General features: G+C 49.3%; 3 protein-coding genes across 3 annotated transcripts; 2 read left to right on the plus strand and 1 right to left on the minus strand.

Annotated features, from left to right (window-relative positions):
- Positions 1-492: 492 nt before the first annotated feature.
- PG997_005021 (uncharacterized protein) lies at positions 493-1,185 on the minus strand (the record flags this gene model as incomplete). Its single annotated transcript, XM_066809336.1, has 1 exon — positions 493-1,185. The coding sequence occupies one exon, from the start codon at positions 1,183-1,185 to the stop codon at positions 493-495; it is 693 nt and encodes a 230-aa protein (XP_066672954.1).
- A 17,850-nt stretch (positions 1,186-19,035) lies between these two features.
- On the plus strand, positions 19,036-20,454 carry PG997_005022 (uncharacterized protein; the record flags this gene model as incomplete). The annotated part of the gene is made up of 3 exons (XM_066809337.1): positions 19,036-19,114; positions 19,181-19,673; positions 19,764-20,454. 3 exons carry the CDS (start codon positions 19,036-19,038, stop codon positions 20,452-20,454), a joined length of 1,263 nt encoding a protein of 420 aa, XP_066672955.1.
- Positions 20,455-22,914: 2,460 nt separating this feature from the next.
- PG997_005023 (uncharacterized protein) lies at positions 22,915-24,332 on the plus strand (the record flags this gene model as incomplete). The annotated part of the gene is made up of 4 exons (XM_066809338.1): positions 22,915-23,315; positions 23,405-23,539; positions 23,620-23,738; positions 23,866-24,332. The coding sequence occupies 4 exons, from the start codon at positions 22,915-22,917 to the stop codon at positions 24,330-24,332; spliced, it is 1,122 nt and encodes a 373-aa protein (XP_066672956.1).
- Between the last annotated feature and the right edge of the window lie 183 nt (positions 24,333-24,515).

The following is a 24,515-nucleotide window of genomic DNA, read 5'->3' on the forward strand; positions in this document are numbered from 1 at the left end:
ATGTGTTGGTGGATGAACCATCACCGAGATTGAGACGACGATGCATCACAGTCCTATTGACCAAGCTAGGCTTACCAAATCCTACTTGATGGCACTACAAATACGCCCGATTCGTCCAGTGTCACAAATGCTATCTTGTCATTTGGCACTCCAGAGTCAGGACAGTAGAAGCATTGAAGTGAGAGTCAGATATGTTCATGTAGATTCATGCTACCAATAGATATGCCCATATAAAATAATTCCATGCAAACATACGCTTGCTCGACTGAATAATAATGGTCGACCTCATGATGTACGACCTCATCACCACATCTAGAACATGTATCAAATCAAACATCGCCTCCCCAGGTCGTCTCCAAAAATACCGCGATACGCCGTCAAACTCCATGCTTCCCTAGTTGTCCAATTTCCCACACAATATGAAATCCCTTTCCAAAACATAAGACTCATGAAAACATAACAACATAATCCACCCGACAGGCAGGTCACCATCTAGTCGTGGTGGTAGTAGCGTCTCCGCCGCCTGTCCTCGACGACAATCTCCCGCTCCTCGCTCCGCCGGCGGGGCTCGTAGCGACGAGGCGCGTCCACGTAGCGGAACGTCTCGTACTCGGGCTCGGCCGGGACCGGGACGGGGTAAGGCACGGGCACGCGGACGGGGACGAGCTTCTCGCGCTCGATGTAGACCTCGCGCTCGCGGCTGTCGTAGCGGTCATGGCTGTGGCCCCGGCTGTGACTGTGGCTGTGGCTGCTGTGCGACGACGCCTTGCTCTTGGCCTTGTGCGACTTCTTGCTGCGCGGCTTCGAGTGCGACGGCTCCACGTCGACGGCGATGACCTCGATCTGGTCGCAGTCCGGCGACGGCGAGCGGCACGGCGGTGGTGGTGGCGGCGGCAGCGGCTCAGGCTCAGGCTCACATGGTGCCGGGGGTGGAGGTGGTGGAGGTGGAGCAGGAACGACGATCGGCGCTGGTTCTGGCTCGGGCAGGCAGGGTGGTGGAGGCGGAGGGGGCGGGGGACAGTAATGTCGCGGAGGAGAGTAATGGCGTGGGGGAGGAGAGGGTGCAGGGACAATAGTGGTGACCCTCTGCCTGACGGTCTTGCTGCCGTTGAAGGGAGGCTCGAGGTACAGCACCTTCTTGTGCTTGTGGTGCCTCTCCCTCCGGGGCGCTTCAGTGGTATACATGGTCAGAATGATGAACCTGATTGATGTTTGCGTGTCTGATGGTAAAGAGGGAAGTATGTAGGTAGTTGAAGAGATGCGGAGCGGAGGGGGTTATGCAAAGTAAAGAAGCGGCTGGGAAGGTTATTATGCACACACCTGTTGAAATATAATAACAGAGCATGTCGGTCTCGGCAGTCTGCAGTTACGAATCCAAGGTTTTGGCTTGGTGGTCGGACCGTTTACGTCACCGTCTTGTCGGGGGGCTTGGACGGGGGCTCAGGCGCTAGAGATGCGCTGCAGGGACCGGGGTCTGAAAGAAAAACACGAGAAAAGGTAACGAGGGAATGCTCGAAAACTTGATGGAGGACGTGGTCAAGCAAGGGAAATCTTGAAGTTGTCGCTAGATGTCCATGCGAAAAGACCACAGTGGCGATGGAATTCGTCGTTGTTGTGTGCCAGCTTTCATCAAACCAGTAGAAAAACGACCGAAATCGACTCGGGGAGACAGGAGGCCTATATATGTATGTGCAGGTAGACTCGTCGACAGCCTGCCTGCTGCGCATCTCCCGAGTCGAGGGCGACAAAGTTGGATAGAATGGAACCCCATGCTGATATCTGCACCCGACCACCCCACACTGACTGCAACAGCCAAAAGCATGTCCGCATGTCTTAGACCTTGACCCCGAATGCCCTCTCGAGCGCGACTTGAGGCCATCACGGCCAACATGCCCTGCCCTGCCCCGGTGGGGTGAATTGGGCAGAGCGGCCATTGGCCCAAACGGGCAATCAGGAGGGTCGCTAAAAAGAGGCTGGAACCCTGGAACTGCGAAGGGTGCCACTTTGACCACTCGGGACTGCGATCTTGACCAGATGACGTTGGGCCCGCATGACCCCAACAAACGACCAAACCCTCCCTCCCTCCCTGCGATCAAAATGCCTTCGATTCTTTCGAACCTTCCAACCGCCCTCGGCTCCTGCCGTTGGCCGGCAACTGCACAGGCCCGCTGATCTTGACCTGTCCCCCCGAATACACCCAGTCACAGCGAAACATTTCCGGCGATTTGGGCGAGGCTGATATCTGGCACATGTCACACCCTGGACCCTGAACTGCACGACATGGTCCGGCCTGGTTCGTTGGGTGATGTGGCAGCAATCACTACAGGCAATTTGGCGATCGCGCCCTTTGCCGATATCCACCCTGCGCTCCCTTGGAGTTGCCTTGAAGTTGCCTTCAAGTCTCGATCTACCAGGAAGGACCTTGAACCAATGATCGAGCCCAATTGCCAATCCTTTGCGGTAAGGCTGCAAAATACATTGATGGCGGTACTGCTGCTGCTGCTGCTGCTGCTGTCGCTCAAATGAAAAATAATACGTCTAGAGATAACAATACTTTTTGTCGGTCCCGTCCTGCCACCGTCGTCAGCTTGTCCGACGTGGTACGCGTAGCACTCGAGCAAGCCGTCGTATCTGCAGCTGCAAGCACACCGGAGAGCGGAACCTCTAGATCCCCGTAAGGATTTCTTCTTCAACGCCAGCACATACCAGTATACCGAGGACAGAGGCTTGGCATAGCCGGCGAAGAGGCTGTGGTGGCATCTTCCTCGCACCCGGTGGCGATATATGGGCATTAACGCAGCGGCCTGCGACCCCGTCCACATAACCCAACCAGATGCGTCTCTGGCACCGATGCTTACACGGTAGCACGGTAGAATGCTTCCAGAGTATACACAGCTGCATATACAGGAGAGGTATCTCCCGGTTTACTATACTGCATGACTCGCGTTCGCGGGCAATAATTCTCTTGACGCGTAACAGTCTCCGTCGCTTTTGATGCCGTTGCTGCCCAAATATCTAGAATCGTATGGTATGGCTATAGCACGTGAGACGCAAAGTCATGCTTGACTTGAATTTCCATCTGTTTCTTTAGTGATCTAGAGTTGCGACAGAACTCCCGGTCTCCGCTAGGCTATAGAAACTCGGGCACGGGGCCCTCCAGACTCCGTAAGGGCCCGCGGCAGCGGTCGCATCCGTGGAGGCCACGTCGGCGGAAGTAAACAGGCTGCTTTTGGGCTGCGATGATTCCAGAAGGATCTGTTCGTAGATGGCGCTCTGCTGATGGACACGTTGTATTGCTTATTCCAGTGCGAAAAGGACTTTGCAGCTGGAAACGACCATCCACTACGTTCAGTATACGTTCACAGCGGCAGCTCGAATTTGGGCCAGGTAGATCACTCCAGCCTAATAGTACACAATGAAACCGTGAGGGTAGCAGTGCATCTCTGGCTCTATCTTCATCGTTGTTTGTAGCTTGTTTGCGAAGTTATCACCTCCCCGCATCATCTGCCGTTGCTTCAGGGGTTCGCGGTGACGTCGACCTGCTTGCTTGCTGTAGACTCGATCCAGGTGGTTCCCTGTCAATCAGGGGTTCGTCCGCCCTTGCCACGTCACAGAGTCTTCCACTCCCGTGGAGATAGGGGGCTGTCATTGGCGAGGAAAGAGGTCCTCGCCAATGATACCTTCAGGGTCTCTCACGCCCAGGATGTCTGTGGTAGCACTTGACTGGTGCGGCCGCAGGACCTACCTTACACAAGCTGGGTAGGGGTTCTGAAAATCCTGATCGAGGGGATCTTGATCTCTCGCCCTACGCAGAGAAGACGGCCATCGATCGAACTGCGTGGGTGTCGCATATGATAGCGTGTCATGGAAGTTGGTCATTGCTCGAAGCTTCGCTGAGTTGAACTGATGCATGCCAGCAAAGTGAGTGGCAAATTTATTCTACACTGCCTGCACAGAATTATCTTCACCATATCGATCGTGTCTCGCAGACGGGCATTGCTGGCACTAGCTAATTCGCCAGGCCGCCAGTTATTCCTCGCTCGATGCCCTACTGTAACTCCGTGTTGATGTGGTGATGCCTTCTCAGTGTATACCAAACGTAGACGGATGAGTATGAAGAAGGCTCTTGTCAGACTTCAACACGTCGATGTCTCTGGTCCCCATACTCTAGGCATCGATGCTCGATCCTCTGTATCTGGCTGCCACGCAGGACCCTTCTTCTTTGCAGCCTGGTATCTGCCGCATATGTATACAACCCTTCCAGGTGAAACCACAGCGTAGTCGAATCAGCTGACGGGTGACGTCGTCATGCGTTCCTCTTCCGTCCTTTGATTGACCAGCCTTTGCCGGGCTATATATGCTGTTCGATGGCATGAGTCATGCCATCGAGGGAACGAAGGACGGGAAGAAACACGTTACACCCCTAGGGGGAGCTCAGGTTCATCATGACGGAGGTGGTCGATGTCCGCTGGGTTCCACCAGGGGGCTACATGCTACAGTCCTGGCTCTCACCGATACGAGAGCTAAGAGTAGTTCGCAGTGAGTAGCTTGCTCGATACCATCAGGAAGGTTGCGACAGCCAACTTGCTGCAGTTTGACGTCGAGCGGCTCAATCAGCCAGCCACAATATCACCCATAGCCGTCCGGCCGTCATCATTTCGATCTTCATGTCCATTTGCTGCAGCAGTAGCCTCGTCTCATGGTTGATGGAGTCTTCTTATCCTCCTCGAGGCAAGAATAATCAGCCTCGGATCTCCCCAAAGTTCTCCAGTAGGCGTGGCAAATTCAGATAGCCGTAGTGCAGAACCTCTTCACAATGAATCCGTGCTGCCACATGTTGACTGTGATGAAATGCTCGGGCAAAAGGCGCCGTAGGCCCCGGGTATGATTGGTCGGGGCCGTAGCGCCCGTCCTGGGCTTTTCGCGATCAGCCCCTGAGCTGTGACGACCCCTTTCCGATCATGAAGACCAAGCTCTAACACTGAACAAAGGCATTCTCAATTTCGATTTCGCCAATAAATAAACTGTTTATGTTTCATCCCACGTGGTTCTGCTCGAGACCACAGTGTTGTCTATCTCTAGGCATTGGAAGCTGCCACTGCCACCTGGGTCTAGCATGCGAGGACGCTGTTAGTTCCAAGTCCCCGTAGCGCGCAACTGACTTTCACAAGCTCTTATTGGACTACCACGGCCCAATTCAATCGTAATACTGTAGTTCCAAGCGTCTTACAAAGATGCTTTAGCGTACCGACCCGACACCAACGAGATACCCTCCCGGGGCCGCAAGGCGCGGTGCTGGGGCCAGACTGTATCACCCTTCCGGGAACCCTCTCACCCGCTGCTCCCTGGTGTCCGTAGGGTGTCCAGGTACGAGTATAAATCAGGCCAGCTCGATGCTAAAGCAAAGTCTGTCCTGTCGCAGCCTTCAATCGAACATGACGGCGCGATAAATTAACGGGTAGATATGCTGACATCCAAGCCAATGCATGACCGAGGCGGCTTTACCGGCGTACATAGTCTCTCGCATGGCGGCAGTTGTCGCTAATGTTTATAACGCTGTAACATCATGGCTCTTGGCTTTGAATGTCACATCATTTACCTCCTAACATCGAGTGGTCTCAGACTAGTTAGTGCTATAAATCAAGCTGGAAAGACTAATATCACCGGATCGCTGAGTGTAGCTTAAGCGCTGTCCTCGTCGAGCCCACCAGAATCATAGACCATCCCCAAGGGACCAAGATACGGAGGAAAAGGAGTCCCTCTTTCTCCTTCTTCTTGCTTGCGTGCGACCGTCTGCTTGGAGTCAGCATAGCCAGCCAAGGTTCGAATATGTAACGATAGTCCGGGAAGCCCTCACGTTGAAATGAACAAGCATAGCCTGCCTACCTAGCAGTTGGGCATTGTGATAAATTAGACACGCCCTAGGGATTGAGGGTAAAACCAACAATATCATCGGCGGTGCCCAAGGCTATGATATTCCTTTACTGTAACGCTGCCCTCTAATACAAAACCCGTATTGTACAGACCATGGAGAATTGAATACGACCGGGACTACGTTTTAAACGTTCGACTTGATAGGTACGATATCTTATTGGACATTCTGACCTCGACACGGCTCGTGCGGGTCCGTCTATCATTACCACGAAGTGTTGTACGGAGGGCAATATTACCGTTTTGAAGGGAATAGGGGGTCGACAGGCGTCTGGGATTGGAGTACGACGTGCCTGAGCTACCTATTCGCGAGAAGCGCACGAAGTCACCTGGTCGTTCCGGGCCACTGAATGCCAAGCCCACGACTCCTCAATGTGGTACCGATCATGCACTCATTGAAGCCCTCAAGCTCTAACGGGAGACAGTACCGTCTGGGGAGAGTCGCTGGGCGCTGGCCACAGAGACTAAATTTAGGCATCGACTGGGTCTGCCTTCGTGGCTCTCATTGCTGGATAAACAAGAAACACGACATGCAAAAGCAAGAACATCTGGAACGTGCATCCATGTGCGAAGATGCGTTACCGTTGGTATACCCCGGCAGCATCTTATGGGCACCGATGATGACCAAAAGAGAGGCCTCTCTCCCTGATGCCTCATCACACGCCAGGGTCAAGTCGGCACTGCAGAAAAAGAACTGGGATTCCAAACGGGCAAAATTACGTCCGAGGATAGCTCGCTCACGCTTCCTGCTGCAAGGTGGATTGCTGTGCCGTCCTTCATCCCAGGTTCGACGAACAGTGATCTCGGTTTCTACATGCAGAGGTCAAGGGGCAGGTGGCTGGGGTTCACTGCCCGTATGGACTTCGTAACATCACGCCGCATTTGCCGGTTGCGAAACACAGAAACGCCAGAGCCTCTTCTCTACGCCGGATCCATTCCGTCTATCCACTGAGTGTATATTGATCCGTGGCGGTGATCCTAACCAAACACATGCAATGGGCACAGACAGCACGGGGTTGGGTGGGTGTGTTGTGTCGGGGCCGACACCTGTTCATCTAAGTGATACGTTTTGTAGAGCCCGCCCACAGCGACGTCTCGAGAAGGAATATGTCGTGCAGACTCTATTTTTCCCATCTTTGGTAAAGGCAGCGAGTGACAGTGGCCTCCACTTGATGAGTGTACTCGCGGGGGAGGCACAGGAACAACTTTGTTCATATTTCACCTTGGTTCTGAACATCGTCGGTCTTCGAAACTCGATTTAGCTGATGGATCCGTCCCCTTTCGAGGGCCGTGTAGGAAAAAGAAAAGACCGTTTCCACATGGCTACATGGATAGCCTTCTCAGTTAGGCAGGGACAACAGTTTGTGCGAAGGGCCTGCGTACTTCGAAGCAATAGCCGCATACTCTTCTTACCAAAAGCACTCACCTACGTATGCACGACTTACATGCCATCGACCAAGGCAGACGCAAATGGGCTCTCTGGGAAGGGGAACTTTCAGATCTAGACCCGATTATCTTGGGAAGATGGGCTGGGCTAGAACATGCATGCTTGATATTTGTCGCCAGCTGTGCCACGTAAGGTCGATTATCAATACCTAGATCGTGGCCGTGGCCAGTAGAGAGAGGCGCAGAGCTCGTGGGATTCAGGGGTCGACTCTATCACGGCATTATCACTCACGCCGCTTTTGCGGTTCATGGTGAATGCTGCTGCTGGCTGCTGCTGCTTTGATCCCCTGCTCGTGCGGGTCACGGGGTTCGTTTCTCCGCCAGAAGGAGCATGCGAATTCCGGGCCTGGGAGTTTGAACAAGGTCGCTCGCGGCTCCGCATAGCTACAGCAGCAACTCGCCGAGGAAAGACAGACCAGGCCAAGATGATGACGAGAGCGTCCGCCACAATAGAGACGGGAGTGGTGTGGAGGTTAGAGAAAAGGGGGCTCGGGCCCCTCGACTCTTTACCAGCCACCACTACACACATCTGTACACCCACCCGCGTGCAGCCTTCCCGTAGATGACCAATAACAAAGCAATGGTCACTTTCGGGTAGCCATTATCGCCATCTTCACTGTCGGTCGTTGGTTTACGGGTTGAACTACTACTAAACTAACGAACTGCCCACCCTGGCCGCATACGTGAACCACAAATATCCGTTAAAGCCAAGGGGAGATGAAAGGGCCTTCTCGAACGTGGGCAAAAACCTTGGTCAGTTACCCTGTCAATAACATGCCGCTATAGCAGAAATCCAATTTCGAAGATGGGTGGTCCAATCCCCATCCAGTTTGGCAGAGAGGAGGAAGTAGGCAGACAGGAGGACTAGGAGGAGTGGGATATAAGCGGGTAATCGCGGTATCCTCCTGTTCTTTCTCGCACACGCCTTTTCCCTGCGTGTCGTATCTGGGGCCGAGATGCCAAAGCTGCAGTGCTACGATGCGATGCTTGGCAGGCAAATACCAGTTTCATGATACCCAACAATAGCAGATTGTTGGTCGCGATTTCTCCCCATCCATCCCCAACGTTCAAAGTTGGCTAGCGTCGGCAATATCAGTGTCTCATTATCTACCAGGACACACTTTACTTTGCAAGCACGCAATATGAGTATCTTGGATTTGCGACTGCTCTACGTATAAAGTTGTTTTCGGCAGCTCGAAACCGCATGGAAATGGATGCAATTTGCAGATTCGAAACCACGTGTTGTAACTTGAAGGGGGAGATTAGGTTCTGTCATCAGCGTCAGGGATAGCACGAGCCAATGGGTTGGTTGCACCGGAGAATTATCACCGTCCACGAAAGGACAATGACACCCTCCCATATCGAGAGACGGCATATTCCGAAAGCCAGCATTCTCCCTTCACTTCACATCGTTGCAGCGTATGGTAGCAGTCACGCCTCGACATGGTCGCTCGGTCCAGCTGTTCTCATTCATGTCGAGAACCCCCGAAGGATACCTACCTACCTACATTATGTACGTGTAGTGATGATGAGCCGGCATATCCGTGAAAAGAAGGCCCTGCCTGGAGATTAGGACCCTTGGGGCGTGGGTTCGTCATTTTCGATTTTTCTTCAAGGCTTCGAGAAAGTGCGGGTAAATGCGCAGAACGATTTCCTGGAGACTGCCAATTGCACCATTGGCGACAGGGTGCTTGGGTCGAACCACTGTCAAATGATCTGCGGGAACAGTTGAAGAATTCGACTGCAGCCTCGCTCGCCGAGAGGCCCGTCCGCTGGAACTGGATCTACGATGGCTTTGGTTAACCCTCCGAAGCCTTGTACCAGCAACGATCAAAGATTGGACGAGCCAATTTACACATACAATGCATAATGCCGCCAATACTGCTTAAGACACGGACTATACTGCTCAACTGAATTTCCTCGCGGGGGTCCAGTCGCATTCGAAGACGATGGTTTCCAAGTTCCAAGGCAATCCGACGTTGTTACTGTGTCATACTCACAACAACTTCAATTGGCGAGAGTGGCGTTTGGCTCTTCAATTTGAAGGCAGTGACCTAAAGAGACGAGCCGATGTCAATGGCCAGATGATTCGTCAGATACGACGAAGCCAAAATAATAACCGATTCATAACCGACTCTGATATGGCCACCTCTGACGATACCGGGGCTCTCGGCGTCCCGTAGGCGAGTGCTCTTCGGTGTTTCCTGTAATTACTTGCAAGAAATGGAGAATAACCATGTCTCCCCAGGCTCTCACCAGTGACTGAGTCAACACCTGCTTTGAGGTATTGATGTGACAAGTCAGTAGCCGTTATCTTTCAAGTCTGCCAAAAGCGGCAGCGCCCTTAACCCGTCCGCAACTGCACCAACGATGCAGGGGGTTCGTCCTCATCAGAAGGATGGACCTGTAGCTGAACCTGACTTGCTGATCCCAACTGCCGTGGTTTCGGTGACCAAACGCCACCACACTAGATAGCGAGCGAGGTGCAAACACATGACGGCGGTGCGGCCTAAAATGAACTTCGTAGCTTCGGAAGAGAGAGAGTTAGCTGAGCCATTATCGAAGCTTATCGTCCCCTACGGAGCAGTAGGGTCGCACTGCTGCAGAGTGTGATCATCAAAGCTGACGAGGCGGATGTCTATACACCAGCGATGCTCAATGCAATAGCAATTGAACAAGCTGATTGGCTCCCCGGATCAAACGCGATGGCGGCATGCCCTCCCCCTCCCCTCCCCTCCGGGTAATCCAGAGCAGTTAATGCAGAACTGCCGAAAGATCATACTTGCATCCTATCTTCAGCTATGCGGCTGAAATGGATTTGACACACCAACTTGCACCTGCTGATGCTTTCAAAAGCCTGAGGACGGACATGACAACATAATAGTCAATCCTCCGTGCCTCTTGAACCGGGGTAAAAGCACGCTTCGGCGCCATCGCTCGCGCCTAGTTACCCACTCTAGCGACAGGGCTTGCAGCAACCTGTCATTCCCGTCGGGGTTGACACCGCATTTGGAGCAAGTCTTCTTTCGGTAGCTTGAAAACGTAGCCAACGCGGCGAAGACTCGCGGAAGGCAGCTTGGGTAGCCCACGGCTGGGTTCGCACAGGGTAAACGATACAAGATAGTAACCGCCTGCGACCATCCATCCATCCTCTACACTGGCCCTTTTTTAGGCCGTCGGTCCAAGACCTGGGTACTTGTGCTCCCCTCCACACCACCAACTGGCATCGGCCAGCTTGGCCAAGGAAGGGGCGTGGTAGTGGTGGACACACGAGAGAGGTTTGCTCCGGGGGGGGGGTCAGACCTCGCCCTCATTTCGATTGTTGCCAGTAGCGCAATGTCAAGCTGAATTGCCTCTCTCTTTGTCTGCCACCTGCCTGTGTCTGTCTCGAAAGTGGCGGTGAGTTGTGCTAAACATGGGAGCCTGGGCTGCCCAGCCCAGGAGTCTGGAGACACTCATCGGTTAGCGGGCCTTGTTTTCTTCTTCCTGCTGCAAGAAACCTGCCAAGGCTAGAGCTCGTACGATTAAACTAGTTTTAACTTAATACCACACCGCTTTAAGCTGCTTATTAGTATATTATTAGTAATATTTTTATTAATTGATTAAATAATAACACATTAGTGTATTTTTTAATGTTTTCTTTTTTCGAGTTTATTTTTTAAGCGCTTTTAAACGATGTAAATTTCGTGTATTAATTGTAACGTTAATATAAATACGGCGAAGGGTTAAATATATTATAATGCCTTACGCCGAGTTAAAATAAAAGGGATAGTAAAGTTTTTTAATTATTATAACCTTTTTAATAAAAGAGTTTAATAAGTAATTAAAAGAGACGTTTTTAATTATTTTAATATTAAAAATATAACGTGGTTTACTAGTAAGCGGGATATATTACATACCGGGACACTTTTTCCACTTTTCGACACTTTTATATAAGTTTATTTAACTATAACGCGCTTTATTAATTAAATTCACTCGCTATCCGATTCGCTACTCGATTTTATATCCTTTTCACATGTTCGCGTATTATAGCCTGTCTCGCCGCAGATCCCACAGCGCCTGCCGCCCGTCGCGCGCCTCTTCGATAAACCACCATTTTCGCCTTCATCAGTCGCTGGCCGCTTCCTTTTGCCTTTTCGTCCTGCAGCCTTCGAGATTCCTTAATTGTAAGGGCTCCTCCAAGCTGGACTCGCGATTTTTTAGCTCTCCGGCGCTTTGAAAAGGCTAAATTGGCCTTTGTAATATGCGTATTTAATTCTTTATAAGGGTTATTTTATGCACGATTATATATATACCCTTCGTTATTTAGTTCACCGTTTTTAAAATTAGTGTTAGGGAGCTTTTTTAATAGGTAAACACCCTTTTTTTAATAAAAAAGAGTGCTTAATTATTTATTAAAGGTTAAACGGCGTTTAAAAGTTATAAGTGCTAGCCGTCCCCGAACGCGACGGGCTAAGTGTAAGTATTTAAAGACGCATATTTAGCTTATTAATTACCTCGTTAAGGTTATAAGGTACTAAACTAAATACGCTAAATCTAGATTTAATATTAATTTCTATAAAAATAGTAAAATACGCGGCCTTAAACGCGATAAAAAAACTCGAGCTTCGTAATATAATTAATCGAGGTTTTAATAAATAGCTCGATTTTCTTCGAATACGCGCGCTTTAAAAGCGAATAAAATACTATATTTAATAGTTAAAATAGATAAGAAAAGTAAAGAGGCATACTAAGCGTAATAATGCCGTTATTTTTATAGTATACCTCGAATTCGATTAAAATATAACTTTCGTGGCCGTCGAGGATTAAAAAGCGATATAAACTTTTTATTCGCGACTTAGTATACTTATCGAAATATTTAATTTAATTTAAGCCTATTTTATTATTTATTTAATTATTCGAAGTCGGTTTAATTACTTAGTTACCCGGTAAATCGTATTTAATAGCTTAGTTCGCTAGGTAATATTAGCCTTAAATAATTAAAAACGGCGAGATATATTAGCTTTATAAATTAATGCATTTAATCGCCGTTAACTATTCCCGATTACTAAGCTAAACCGATTTCGCCTTCTCACGCCGATCGGCGCGTATTACGACGAGGGTTAACCTGATTATGCTTATTATAAAGCCGGTTTTATCGAAATTATACATGTCTTTATTAACGATGCCGTATTTAACCTTAATATTCGCGACTAGCTTAAACTAGCCGGAAATAACGTTTAAATCCTCGTAAAAGGCCCTTTAGTAATCGTATCGACGATTTATTCTAGTTTTAAAGTCTAGGTTACGGTTAATAAATCGCTTAACCTAGTGCTTGCCAACGCGTTCGCCGCCGCGCGACGCGGTAAAGAGATTAGCTATATTTTTTACACTAAGTATATTAAGAGGTATCCCTCGGGTATCTAAATTAATTATATAATTATAAAGCACCTCTTTTTTAATCGGATTTAATTTTCGTCGAAAGTGTCCGATTTCGCGTTGTGAAGGTCGGCCGTAAAATCGGTAGTTTAAAGAAGTTCGTGAGATATTAAAGGCTTTCGTAGCAGCTCTTTAACTAATATGCTTTACGGGGTTTCGCGTCGTTTAAATCGCTAAATCGATCCGTTCTTCTAATAAAAGATTAAGTATTATAATTATAGAATTAAAACGTGTTAAAATTTAAAAAGTATAGTCGGTCGGAAAAGTATCCCGGTATATAATATATCCCGCTTACTAATAAACCACGTTACTAGTTATATTATTATTAAATTTAAGTTTAAAGTAAATAATTTAATTAAAAAGGACTTAGTTTTTAATTATAAAAATACCTTTACGGTTTAATATTATTTTAACCTCAATTCTTATACTTTTTATAATAATTTTTAAAAGAGGAAGAATTCTTAAGGCTTTTAATAAAGTATTATTAAAAGGATTATAAATCGCTTATTTACTCTTAAAAAGGTTTAATTAATCGATTAATATATAAAGGATATTAAGTAAACCGGTATTATTAATTAAATATATAACTTAATATATTAATCGTAGCTTAAAATCATTATTAATATTAACGTATATATAAAAACGAGCGAGTAAACTATTAGTAAAAAGGTAACTAAATATTTTAAGTAGTATAATCGATTCGAAAAAAAGAAAGATAATTAAGATGAGAAGGCGAGAAAAATGCGATAAAATTAAGCTATATAAAAGTATTAAAATTAAAAGTGGTAATTAAAAAGCTAAAAAACTATATAATTATCCTTAATAAATAACATTTTAATTACCTTAAAGAGCTAGTTAACCGCGTTAAAAAAAACCGTAGTATATTAATCGGCTTTAAATTATAATAAAATAAACTTAATATTAAAAAACGTTATTTTTATAGCCGCGTAAAAAGAGGTGTTTAAAAAAAAGTTTATTAATACTAATAAACTAATAAAAAAAGGAAATTAATTAATAAAGAGGATTTTTAAAAAAGTAACCCTTATAATATTAACGTTTTTATATATTAATTACTATTAATTATAATTTTAAGTTTAACCTTTAACTTTACCACGTTAATTTAAATAATAACGGGAAAATAAATAATAGCACGTATATAGAGGCTTTATAAAAAGTTTTTAAAGAAGTTAATATTTAGTTCGACTTTATTAAGTATATATTATAAAAAGATAAAGATAATTCGTATTAATTAAAAAAAATAACGTGAAAAGAGAAATATTACATCGAATTATATTAAAATATACCTTAATGCCTTAAAACTAGTTTAATCGAGAATTAAAGCGTTATAATAATAATAAAATATTACATTAAAAGATAATTAATAATATCGAGTAAAATAATAAAAGTAATTAAAAAAGAATAAAGTAATATTAAATAGTATTTTATTAAGTAAGTTTATAATAATATACTATAAAAAGAAAAAGACTTAAAGTTAATAAAAAAAGTAGAATTAATAAGTAAATAAATTAATAAATATATTAAAACACTAGAAATTAACTTAAAATAGCTTAAAATAAACTTAAAAAAAGCTTTATATAAGTGCATAATAATGCGTTATACATTAGTATAAAATAGGCTGGTTAATATATTATGGTGTTGCTAAGACTAGTTTATTTTTACGAGGGGTAGCAAGGTTAACAGCTGTCGCCCAATAGGGCAAGTAATAAGTAACGACTCGCTCGTGCTGCCTTGTGCCCTGTGTGTTGTGCCGCGTTCTGGGTCAAACCAAAACACCATGACGGCTTGTTAGAAGACATGCGAGGAACTACTTTGACTTATGGTTGACGGGCGCGCATTACTTACTGTACTCCTAGTCGCTCCTAATAACGTCTCCTAACAACCGTTAATGGTGATGATTTCTCCAGCTCCACCCGCCTACCCACAGCAGTTGGGTTTCGGCACGAGGTGCGATCCGAACATGGGATTCCCCTGCAGGCAAGTCCCCATATAAAATTCTCCATACTCGTTTCGCATAGATGAAAATCCTCAGTGTTGGTCGGGAACTACTCCGTACCTCATAGTCATCAATAGATCGATCTACTACTTACCGGTAACATAAGGCGGGCGGCAGCGATACACATACATAATTATTACCTGGCCGCTCCGTGAAGCGAGTGATCAATTGACCCGCGCATTATTTACCTACCTACCTAGTTAGTAGGTTGTATTGTGATGCAGGCAAGCGCTGCCCTGTCTTTCTGCATTTCGCTTCTGCGCCGGCGGCCGGCTGCTGTTACAGCGATGCGGATGGTGGCGTGCATACCATTGTCTTGGGAGTTCTTTTTTTGGACCAAGAACCGCACCTCTAGACGCCGTGACCGCCTCGACAACGCCGATGATGCCGGCCGATCTTCAATGATACGCACTGCAATTCCATCCTGTCTGTCCGGGGTAATAACGCATGTCTTTTCTCGAGCATTTGCGTACAGCCACTGCCCGAATGCGACGGCTAGGCCAGCCACTTCTGGGCAGAGGATTATAAGACACACACACACACACACAATGATATGGTTCTCTCCGATGCTCTCTGTCCCTGTCATACTTCAGTAGCGCAAGAATGCATGCATGGGCAGTCATGTGGCAGTAACCTCCACACCATCAGCGTCGCTAGTAATACGGAATCGCAACCTCCATCACGAAGTCGTGATTACCGGGGCGTGAAGTCTTTCATGAGACACGCTGTCCGCGTCGATGCTAATAAACATCTACCCATGAGTGTCTCAACCTTCGAGATGGTGGGATGAAGAGAGACAGGAAGAAAAGAAGGAATAAGAAAGAGACAGCAACTCAATGTTCGTTAGTACGTATGTAAGTATGCATAGCCTGGCCGTCCGTGATAGGCTGGTGTGCTATATGCAACACGCTGTAACGGGTTAAAGTGGGTGCATCGTCTTCTGCACCGCGGTGCCATATTCGGAAACAAGACTGATCAGACCTCAATTGGGAGTCGTGCGGCTGTATGGTATTGCAGTGTACACACTTCGCTGATCACAAACATAGGCGCTCGCGGCGCGCTCGGCTGATTCCTTATCTGGGTTGCTATCCAGGTGTGCGCGCATCTGCATGCAATTCTAGCACGATCACATACCCTTGTTTATCCCTTCGCGTGTCCTTCATACTCGGGTTCCTGATACCCGACAGTGAGTGGTGAGAATGGCTGGTAGCGACGCAATAGTTGGCGATGGTTAGTCATAGTTACTCTATTGGTACATCTATATGAACGATGTGCTAAGATGCCCACCTGCAGAGGGTGACTAGCAGTGGCCAGCCGAGTTAATCTGCGTTGCATATCATCTTGCATATTTCTTGAAGACATCTTATCTTATCCAGCCACCTGCCACATGTCAGAAGTCGTGATTGACTTATTACTGTAAGACAAAGCAGAGGCTTTCACAGACACACAGACAGGTACGGGTTCGGGATCTGGAGGTCGGTTGCTGCAAGCCGAACATCAATGACCCAAAACAGCCGAAAAAGTCTTGGCGAGGTCGAACTTTTTGGGTAGCACTGCCCGTCGATCACGAGGGTCGGCTGGGCTGACAGGGGTTGGGAAGTCAGGAAATTACCTACCCAGTCAGGGTGGCAGGTGGTCGTGACGATGATGAGATGGTCGATTTGCCTTTTTTTCTTTTGCTTATTTCTGTGCGTGATGTGTTACAATCTATCGGAGATGGACCGTTGAACGGTTCTGGGCTCTCTCTTGACGAAATTCAATGCAATTGGTAGCACACCACGTTCGGTGATGTTATCGTACACCGTAACTCTGCCAGCCACCACCCCCAGCAGCAAGCCCGGTTGGGTTTGATGCAGGTCTGACTCTGGTCGGCCATGTGTGTTGTCAGGTACCTTGCAGCAGCGCCATCTAGGTAGGTATCTCGTAAGCCTCCTCAAATTGACACACGATCGGAGGTGGCTTGAAGAGGTGAGACTTGCTCGGCCGGGAGAAGGAAGCCATCCACGCGTTGGACCCAATCGCGGTTGTCCACGCCGAACATCTGACAGGCTTCCTTCATGCAACTTGGTGTGCGGTGAGATCACGACGATTGTCGGTAAGTTTCAAGGTCAAGCAAACGCAGATCACCCAGAGACAAAAACAACAACACGGCAACAACAGCGATTGACTGGCCGTGGATCCAAGAAAAGACGCAACACGGTACGATGTTAGGTTACAGAGCTACACAATGCCATGCCATGTCATGCTAGGTACATAACATAGGTTCGCAGATTTTGGGCGTGGGCATGCGAGTCTCATGCACACCAATGTAACTCTCGATTCGTGTGTGGTGGCATCTCGGGGCAGTCCGATTCCGAGCTTCTAGGCCTAACTACTTCCTATACTAGGCAAATGTAAGATATCGACCTCAGATCATCTTGACGACGATGATGTGAGTGGTATCCATTAGGGCCATCCGCGATCTGTTGTCCCAGGAAGCAGAGCAGCCCAACTGACGGGCTAGTGGCCTCGGATAATTATGCTTATGAGAGATGTTAATATCGCGAACTTATCGATAGGTACTGTATCAGTAATCCAGGCACGAACCATTGCAGCCGATGGGCGCTGGCCGTGTTTCGAACCGGATGGGAAAAGCCATTCCATCGTTGTCATTCGCCAGGACCCTCCTCTTCGCTGAAGCTACTGCTAGCTTGCCGGCCACCCCTACCAGCCCAGCAGCCCAGCAGCCCAGCAGCCTAGCAGCCTAGCATCCCAACATCCCTGCCAGCCAGCTATTTTCTCACGCCTCCCACCCCACCACAATATGCAAGTCAGTAAAGTCACTAACGAGCAAAAGCTGCTCTTGCAGCTCCCATTCGTTCCTGGCCCTTCCAAGCCTCTGGTTTCTGTGCCTGGCCTCTGGCGAATCGACGCCCATGGCCTGAGGCTCGCAGGCTCGGATGTGACAAAACACCTGGCACCGTCCAAACCTTGTACACGATGACTGGTCCTTCGACTGGTTCGACTGCTTCCTTGGGTTCCTTGGGTTCCCTGGAAGCAGAGCTGAGCCCCGGCCATCACGTTAGGGTTGGTCCTAGAAAGGACACGCAAAGGACCGGACTCATCGCGACAGGCATGCCACGCATGTCGCACCGCACAGGCTCTGCTGCTGCTGCTCAGCACTAGCAGTAGCATACGAATAGCAACATGTCTGCATGTCCTACCTTTCAAGGTTGGGCGAAGTGAACCACTCCCTAGCCGAACGCGCTCCCCACCTTCAAGCTTCTCCCGCTTCGTGGTGGTCCTCCTCAGGCACAGGCACCGAATCTGCACTGGACAGGCTGGCCCACGAGGAAGATGGGGCAGACATCCCTGGGCCACCTTGTATATGCGGATACAACCCTGTCCATGTTTAATGTTGCTTCTGTCATTGAATGTCCGATCACACCGCAGTGATCGCCCGCAGCTCTTCGGTCAGGGATGCCTCTGCCAGGTCATTCATAATCAGCTTGGGTTCCGCCCAATGGGCAAGCCTCGTGAAGAATGCTTCGAAACAAGCCACCACCCCAGGGCTCCATCGTGGTGCTTTAGCATTATTTCGACCAAGCACCCTCCTTGGACACTTTAAGTGAATCCTCCCCCCAGCTATTTCTGTGCCGCACGAACAAGAGCTCTTCCATCGTCCGAAACTGGGAATCTCGAGCTCTGGTTCAACCAATCCCCTAGCCAAGGCCAAACAACGGCTACAACTGCCGTCCCTCCCAGCCAAGGAAAACCGCGCTTCCGTCACACATTACCTACCTACCTACTCACACTCGAGCTGCGGGCAAGCTCTCGTCGGCTCGCTCCACTGCTGCTATCGAGCTAGCCCGTTCGACTTATAATGCAGAGGACGCCTGCCCTTCCTTTCATCACAGGAGTACGGTCCTTGCGGCGCCCAGTTTCACCACGGGCTCCATAGAGAACCGACAAGTCTGCAATTCTCGCCATCCTCTTCGATCCTATAGCCTAAAGCTTTATGAACCATACTGTTAGTTGACCCCAGTGTTTCCTTTGTGACTTCACCATCGCGATTTTCAGGCAGGCCCTTCCCCTACCTATGTCCGCAGGGAATGACCCTCGTGGTTTTTCTATTTCTACTTTGAGCTGCCGTTTCTCCCCGTTCACACGCAACCTGTTACGACCATCTGCCTTGATGGCATGACGTCTACTTGGGACGACTTGTGAAGGTCAACTCAAAGCGAGTCATGGCAGTGTTCTCACTGTTCTCAGCAGGCGTCGTCGAACGGGCTTCGGCTACGGAATACTACCACGGCGGCGATCATGGTCTGTATAACTGATAGCAGCGGAGCGGTCATACTGCTTGTGGACTATATACTAACTGTTCTGAAGGACACCGAACCAATATTACGGCCAAAGTCTTACCTGGAGGTGCTGGAGGCCCAGGTAGACCAGGCTCGAGACCAAGACCAGGATTAGCCTCACCAGTCATCAACCCGGCTCCAGATAGGCCGCCGCCGCCTTCGCCGCCACTACCATCACCAATCAAAGTTGTCGGAAAGACGACTACATCGCCCAAGGCTACGACGACGGTGGTGCAGGAAACTCAGTCGTTGACACAGGTGACGACGACTCCATTTGGAACAACGACGCAAATCACTCTGACTACTGCCGAGCCCGCTTCTTCTACAGTACTCATTGCATCGCCACCTTTGTATATTTCTACTGGGTTTTCGTCCACGACTGGACTCGTGACATCTGCGTCACTTTTATCAACCTCAACTTCTATTTCGTCCACGGCTCTGGGGAGATCTGCTTCGCCGTCAGAGTCGCCAGTATCTGATCCTATGGCAGCAGACAACGATAATGCGGCCAACGACCGCACGTTGGTGATTACCCTTAGTACGGTCCTGTCGGTAGTGGGGGTTGCCGTGATAGCGATAGCGTTGTATTTTTTCCTACGGAATCGACGCAGACGCTCACCGCTGTTCAACCGCGGTATTACGCCCATTCACGACGATGAGATTGCGACCTGGAAAATCAACAGGACTGCGAGTGAAAAGAGTGCAGGACGTTACACGACGCGAAACTCGACGACACAGGACTCGACGGGGCATACGCACAAGAAAACCCCCAGCCAGACTCCAAGTCTCATCCAATATCAACAACCTCTTGGGAAACAATCCTTCGATTCGATAGCCCAATCACCAAGGTCGTTCATCCAAAGGCAGAGCATGGACCTGCCCCAATCGCCGCAAAGTGTTATCTTAGCCAAAGCTCCCAATGCCAGATCCGGGTTGACGGATCAGGCAATCCCGGGAGATGACCCGTTTCTACCGGCCCCCAAACGGCAACCGTCAAGGCTACACAAGCTCCCAAGCGCGCCGCCACCCACCAGTGGTAACATGCGGACACGGAGCTCCAGAAGCAACAGCATGCGGAGCTTTGGCGATGTATGGCACGGCGACAACACGGGAATTCCACGGTCACCGCGACCATCAACTGAGGCCCATAACACCATCACCAGGACCACGTCGTCTAGGATATATTCGTCATCGACAATACCGCCCCGGATGTCATTGAGCAACCTTAACGAACCAGATCATTTCAACGGGCTCTCGCCCCCTCCTCTGCATAGTACTGAGATAGGGCGGGCCATCGGTTGAGATGCATCTGCACCCAATTTCCTTTTGTATTTAAGATGACTGCGGGGAACAATGATTACAATTGTTTCATACCTGGGGATTGCGGCTCAGCATGTAACCCCCGGGAATTACGGCCATTTAGCCATGCTTTTCTGGCTGGCCCCGGTCCGATTCAGGCCCGTGCCACTCCTTGAAACACCTCAACCCGGTTCACTAGAACGGTTGGAAGGTGAACAGGGGATTTTCTAGATTCTGGGCAACGAAACCTCCGGGCATGACGGCTGCTTGACGAACGACCTCGATGACAGACCCGAAACGACCTACCTTCATACCGTTTTCCTTCACCAAGGCGGACAAGCCTGCCACAGATTCGACCCGTTAGGCCCTGAGGGACCTTTTCCCTTTTTATTTCTCAAGCAACCATTCCCCCTTGGACTTGCGCGATAGTACTAGACAGTACATACAGACACCTCTTACCACCACTCTTCTTCTTATATACTACACTAGGGATTTCAATGGAGTTGCAAAGGACCAAATTACGATTTGAGTTGCATAGGAGGATATACCCCACATTTTCTTACTGTCTTTATATGTTTTATTTTTTTGCCACCACTTACTTCACTCAGTACCTTCTTCGTGAGGTCTCGGAACTTTCTTTGCTGTTGACACAGGAGCTGGAACGAAAGAAGCTTATATTCTTGGAGGATTGCCATGTCCGGGCTTGCTGGACCAAGGGAGCGATCATGTTAGATACAGTCCTGGTGGGGGAGAAAACCCATTCTTACTTACTCAAGTACTTGCTTACTTACTTACACGGCATGGATGATGACATATTGTTCCATAGTCAATGAAAAGGGAGACGAGGTGACGCACTTGCGATCTGCCGCTCCCAATTACCACTTCATATATTGGGCCCTCCCGGTGTACTTTCCCATTTGTGCTTGTGAAAGATCCATTACTGACGATACGGACGGGGCCATCCGTCAGTGATATCAAAGCCCAACTCCAAATTACGGGACGAGAAATCAGGCACGAAGGAAGAAATTTGGACCCCGGTATTTAGTAGAGATGTGCAGAATACACCAAGACGTGGGTATGAAACGCAAGGCGAAACAGCTAGATATGAGAGATAAGCTTACACTTTCTCTTCTCGGTATCCAACAGACAAGCGAGGCAGCCCAGGGTCGCAGGGTCCCATGCGGCAGAAGACGGGAACGATCAAGCCTTGCATAAGATTCCGTGCATATCTACCCGGATTCTGGGAAACAACCCCCCCTCCCTTTCCCCTCTCACCGAGACCAGGGGTGGTGCCACTCCCTTTGCCAAGTGAGGTCAGAAAGGGGACCAAATGGAACGATGGGCAAAACGCAGCGGGTTCGAGATGGATAGAGAGAGAGAAAGAGGCAGTTTGCTTGCCGCGCTGGACGAGCGAGGTTACATATATTACATACCTCTCCGGGGCTCCGCCGTACCAGAAACCGGGGCGGGTCTCGGGGACCCTGAAAATGCTGGACGTGCGCGCGAGCTGCGTGCGACTTGGTCAGGAGCTTGCGTTTTTCCTTCCCGCTTGGCTCGGCTCTTGAGAATAATTGAGTTGTTGTAAATATTTGCGTCATCAGAGAGGGCCCCTCAAGGTGCGAAATGCATGTAGATGGTGAACTCTGCGATGAGATATACGGCAGTTGTCGAGATCCTCGGCCACTGGAGCATCATGTCTTGAGAGTTGTAGGTGTAACACGCTTCATGCCGGATATAACATAATCGGGGGTGTTTAGATTGTATGTAATGACCAAAAGATGTATCTTGAACAGACATTGCCTAGGGTTGGACTAGAGATCAACCTAAAGCGTGCATCTTTTGGTTCCTGCACGTTTTGAGGAACCAAAACGTGCATTCTCAAGCAGGGCATATTCTGTTCAAGTAACCTATTAACGCGTCCAGCTCTTCTCCTGTAAGTCGAGACGCGTCTGCCCCGCGTTTTTGGTTAAATGGATTTTGAGGCAAGTACCTGCCGCGCCGTACGCATACGGAAAGTACATCAATGATGCATGTGGGCAGGAGCAAGAAAAAGCACTTGAGAGGCTAAGAGGTACTTGCCAAAACCCAACGTCGTACGAAAAAGAAAACCGTCCAACAAATGATCAATTCGCCCTTGCCGTCTGTCACAAAATATGCAGTTGAAAAATTCATAGCCCCTCGACGACAGGACTCACGATCAGACAGACATCCACACGATTGCATATCCAATTCTGACTGTATTTCAACGACAACCAGTTTGAGACTTCCATCGTACGGGTGCAGGTGTATGTACACTCGTCTTCGTCTCCACCATTCGTTTCCTGACTTGGGAATAACCCAGCAAAGCTCGACATCGTGATTGGCTCCGGATCCGCAACGCGACCGACCTAAGTCTTTTTTCCCAGGGCCTGGGCTTGGTCACGTCAGGTACTTTATCCACCCTCTTGCGCTTCTCTCGACGCCATGCCGCGTAAAAGCGATCCCCGTTCTTCTGCTGCTACTAGACGGAACGAGAACGTGTCTCTGGCCACGTTCGTCCTCGCCGACGACCACCAAGACGCAGCAGCAGCAGCACAAGAGCCGACGCCGAACTCGTTCCAACACGGAATCCAACCGCCCTTTGCCCACACCATTCCCGCCCCAGCAACAGCAGCTCGCACACCGACACCCAAATTCCACCCCATGTTCGCCCCGGCCGCCGCTCCGAACACCATGGCATCGTCAGCAACGCCAGTAGAGGAGATGGACACGGACCGGCCGAGCGAGTCGGCGCCGCCCTCGGACAAGAAAGGAGGAGCCGACAGTAGTAAAGATACTATCGCTATCGAGGTACGACTTTCCTGGAATGCCCTGGGCCTTGCCCCGTTCCACCACTTGCGAGCCGAACGAGGAAGGAAGAAAATGTAACCAAACTACCGAGAGCAAGAAGAGGGTACTGACCGAGCTTAAACAGGACCTCAACCTTCCGGAAATCCATCATCACGCGCCTGGCCAAGGGCGTGCTTCCGCCCAATACGCAGATCCAGGCCAATGCCATATTAGCCATGACCAAGAGCGCGACCGTCTTCATCAACCACCTAGCAAGCGCGTACGTACAGCCTGGTGTGCCGAAAGATTTGGATTATAGCTATCGTGCGTGTGATGTGTACTGACGTTGCTTTCGCGCAGCGCAAACGAACAAACCCTGCATTCAGGCAAGAAGACCATACTGCCAGACGATGTCTTCGAGGCCCTGGACCAGATCGAATATGGTCAATTCCGCGATCGGCTGCAAGCTGAGTTCAAGAGTACGCCCTCCTCGTCATTTCTACTGCCGCTACATAACACCCTCTACTCCTTGGTGGAGAAGAGGAACAGGGAGAAATCGTGTCCGTGGAGCAATGTCATTAACATGTAGGGGAAAACCCCTAACAGAATTCAACGAAACGCGCACCACAAAACGTAACACTTATCGCCGCCGCGTAGCCGCCGCCAAGAAAGGTCTGCCTCTCCCAGCCGACCCCAACGCCTCAATGGTGTCCAATGCAACGTCGGAAGGCGTCACGGATGTAGGCGACATCTCCACGGCCTCTGCTGCTGGCGCCGCCGGTGCCGGAGAGGCGGGCTCTTCCGACCAACAGCCGCGGTCTAAGAAGGCCAAGACGGGCGGTGCGCCCGGCGAGGACTCCCAGATGGACATGGACGATGAGGCCGGTGGTCACACGGAGCCCGAGGATGAGGTGGATGAAGAGGACGAGGAAGAAGACGGGGACGAGGCGAACCAGGACGAGGAGGAGGGAGACGAGGACTCCGAGGAAGAGATGCAAGATGCGATGGAGGAGCGCGAAAATGCCGGCGAGGACGACGAGGCGCTGGATAACGGCGACGACTCCGATGCTTGAAGAGGATGAAAATAATCCCAGGCACGCGAAACAACAAAAATCACACAATATCAGAAAGGCGACTAAACCTGGCTTGGTGCGTGTGCAATTTATGGCCCCGGGCGGTGAAGAGAACTCTGCCCCTTAGGGTCCTGGAACGGAAGATTATAGGGGTCCCAGAAGGCTTTCAAGAAGGGAGTGCAA

This window comes from Apiospora hydei, assembly GCF_038363865.1.
Source record: "Apiospora hydei strain CBS 114990 chromosome Unknown utg000004l_segment0_segment0, whole genome shotgun sequence".
NCBI classification, from domain to species: Eukaryota; Fungi; Ascomycota; class Sordariomycetes; order Amphisphaeriales; family Apiosporaceae; genus Apiospora; species Apiospora hydei.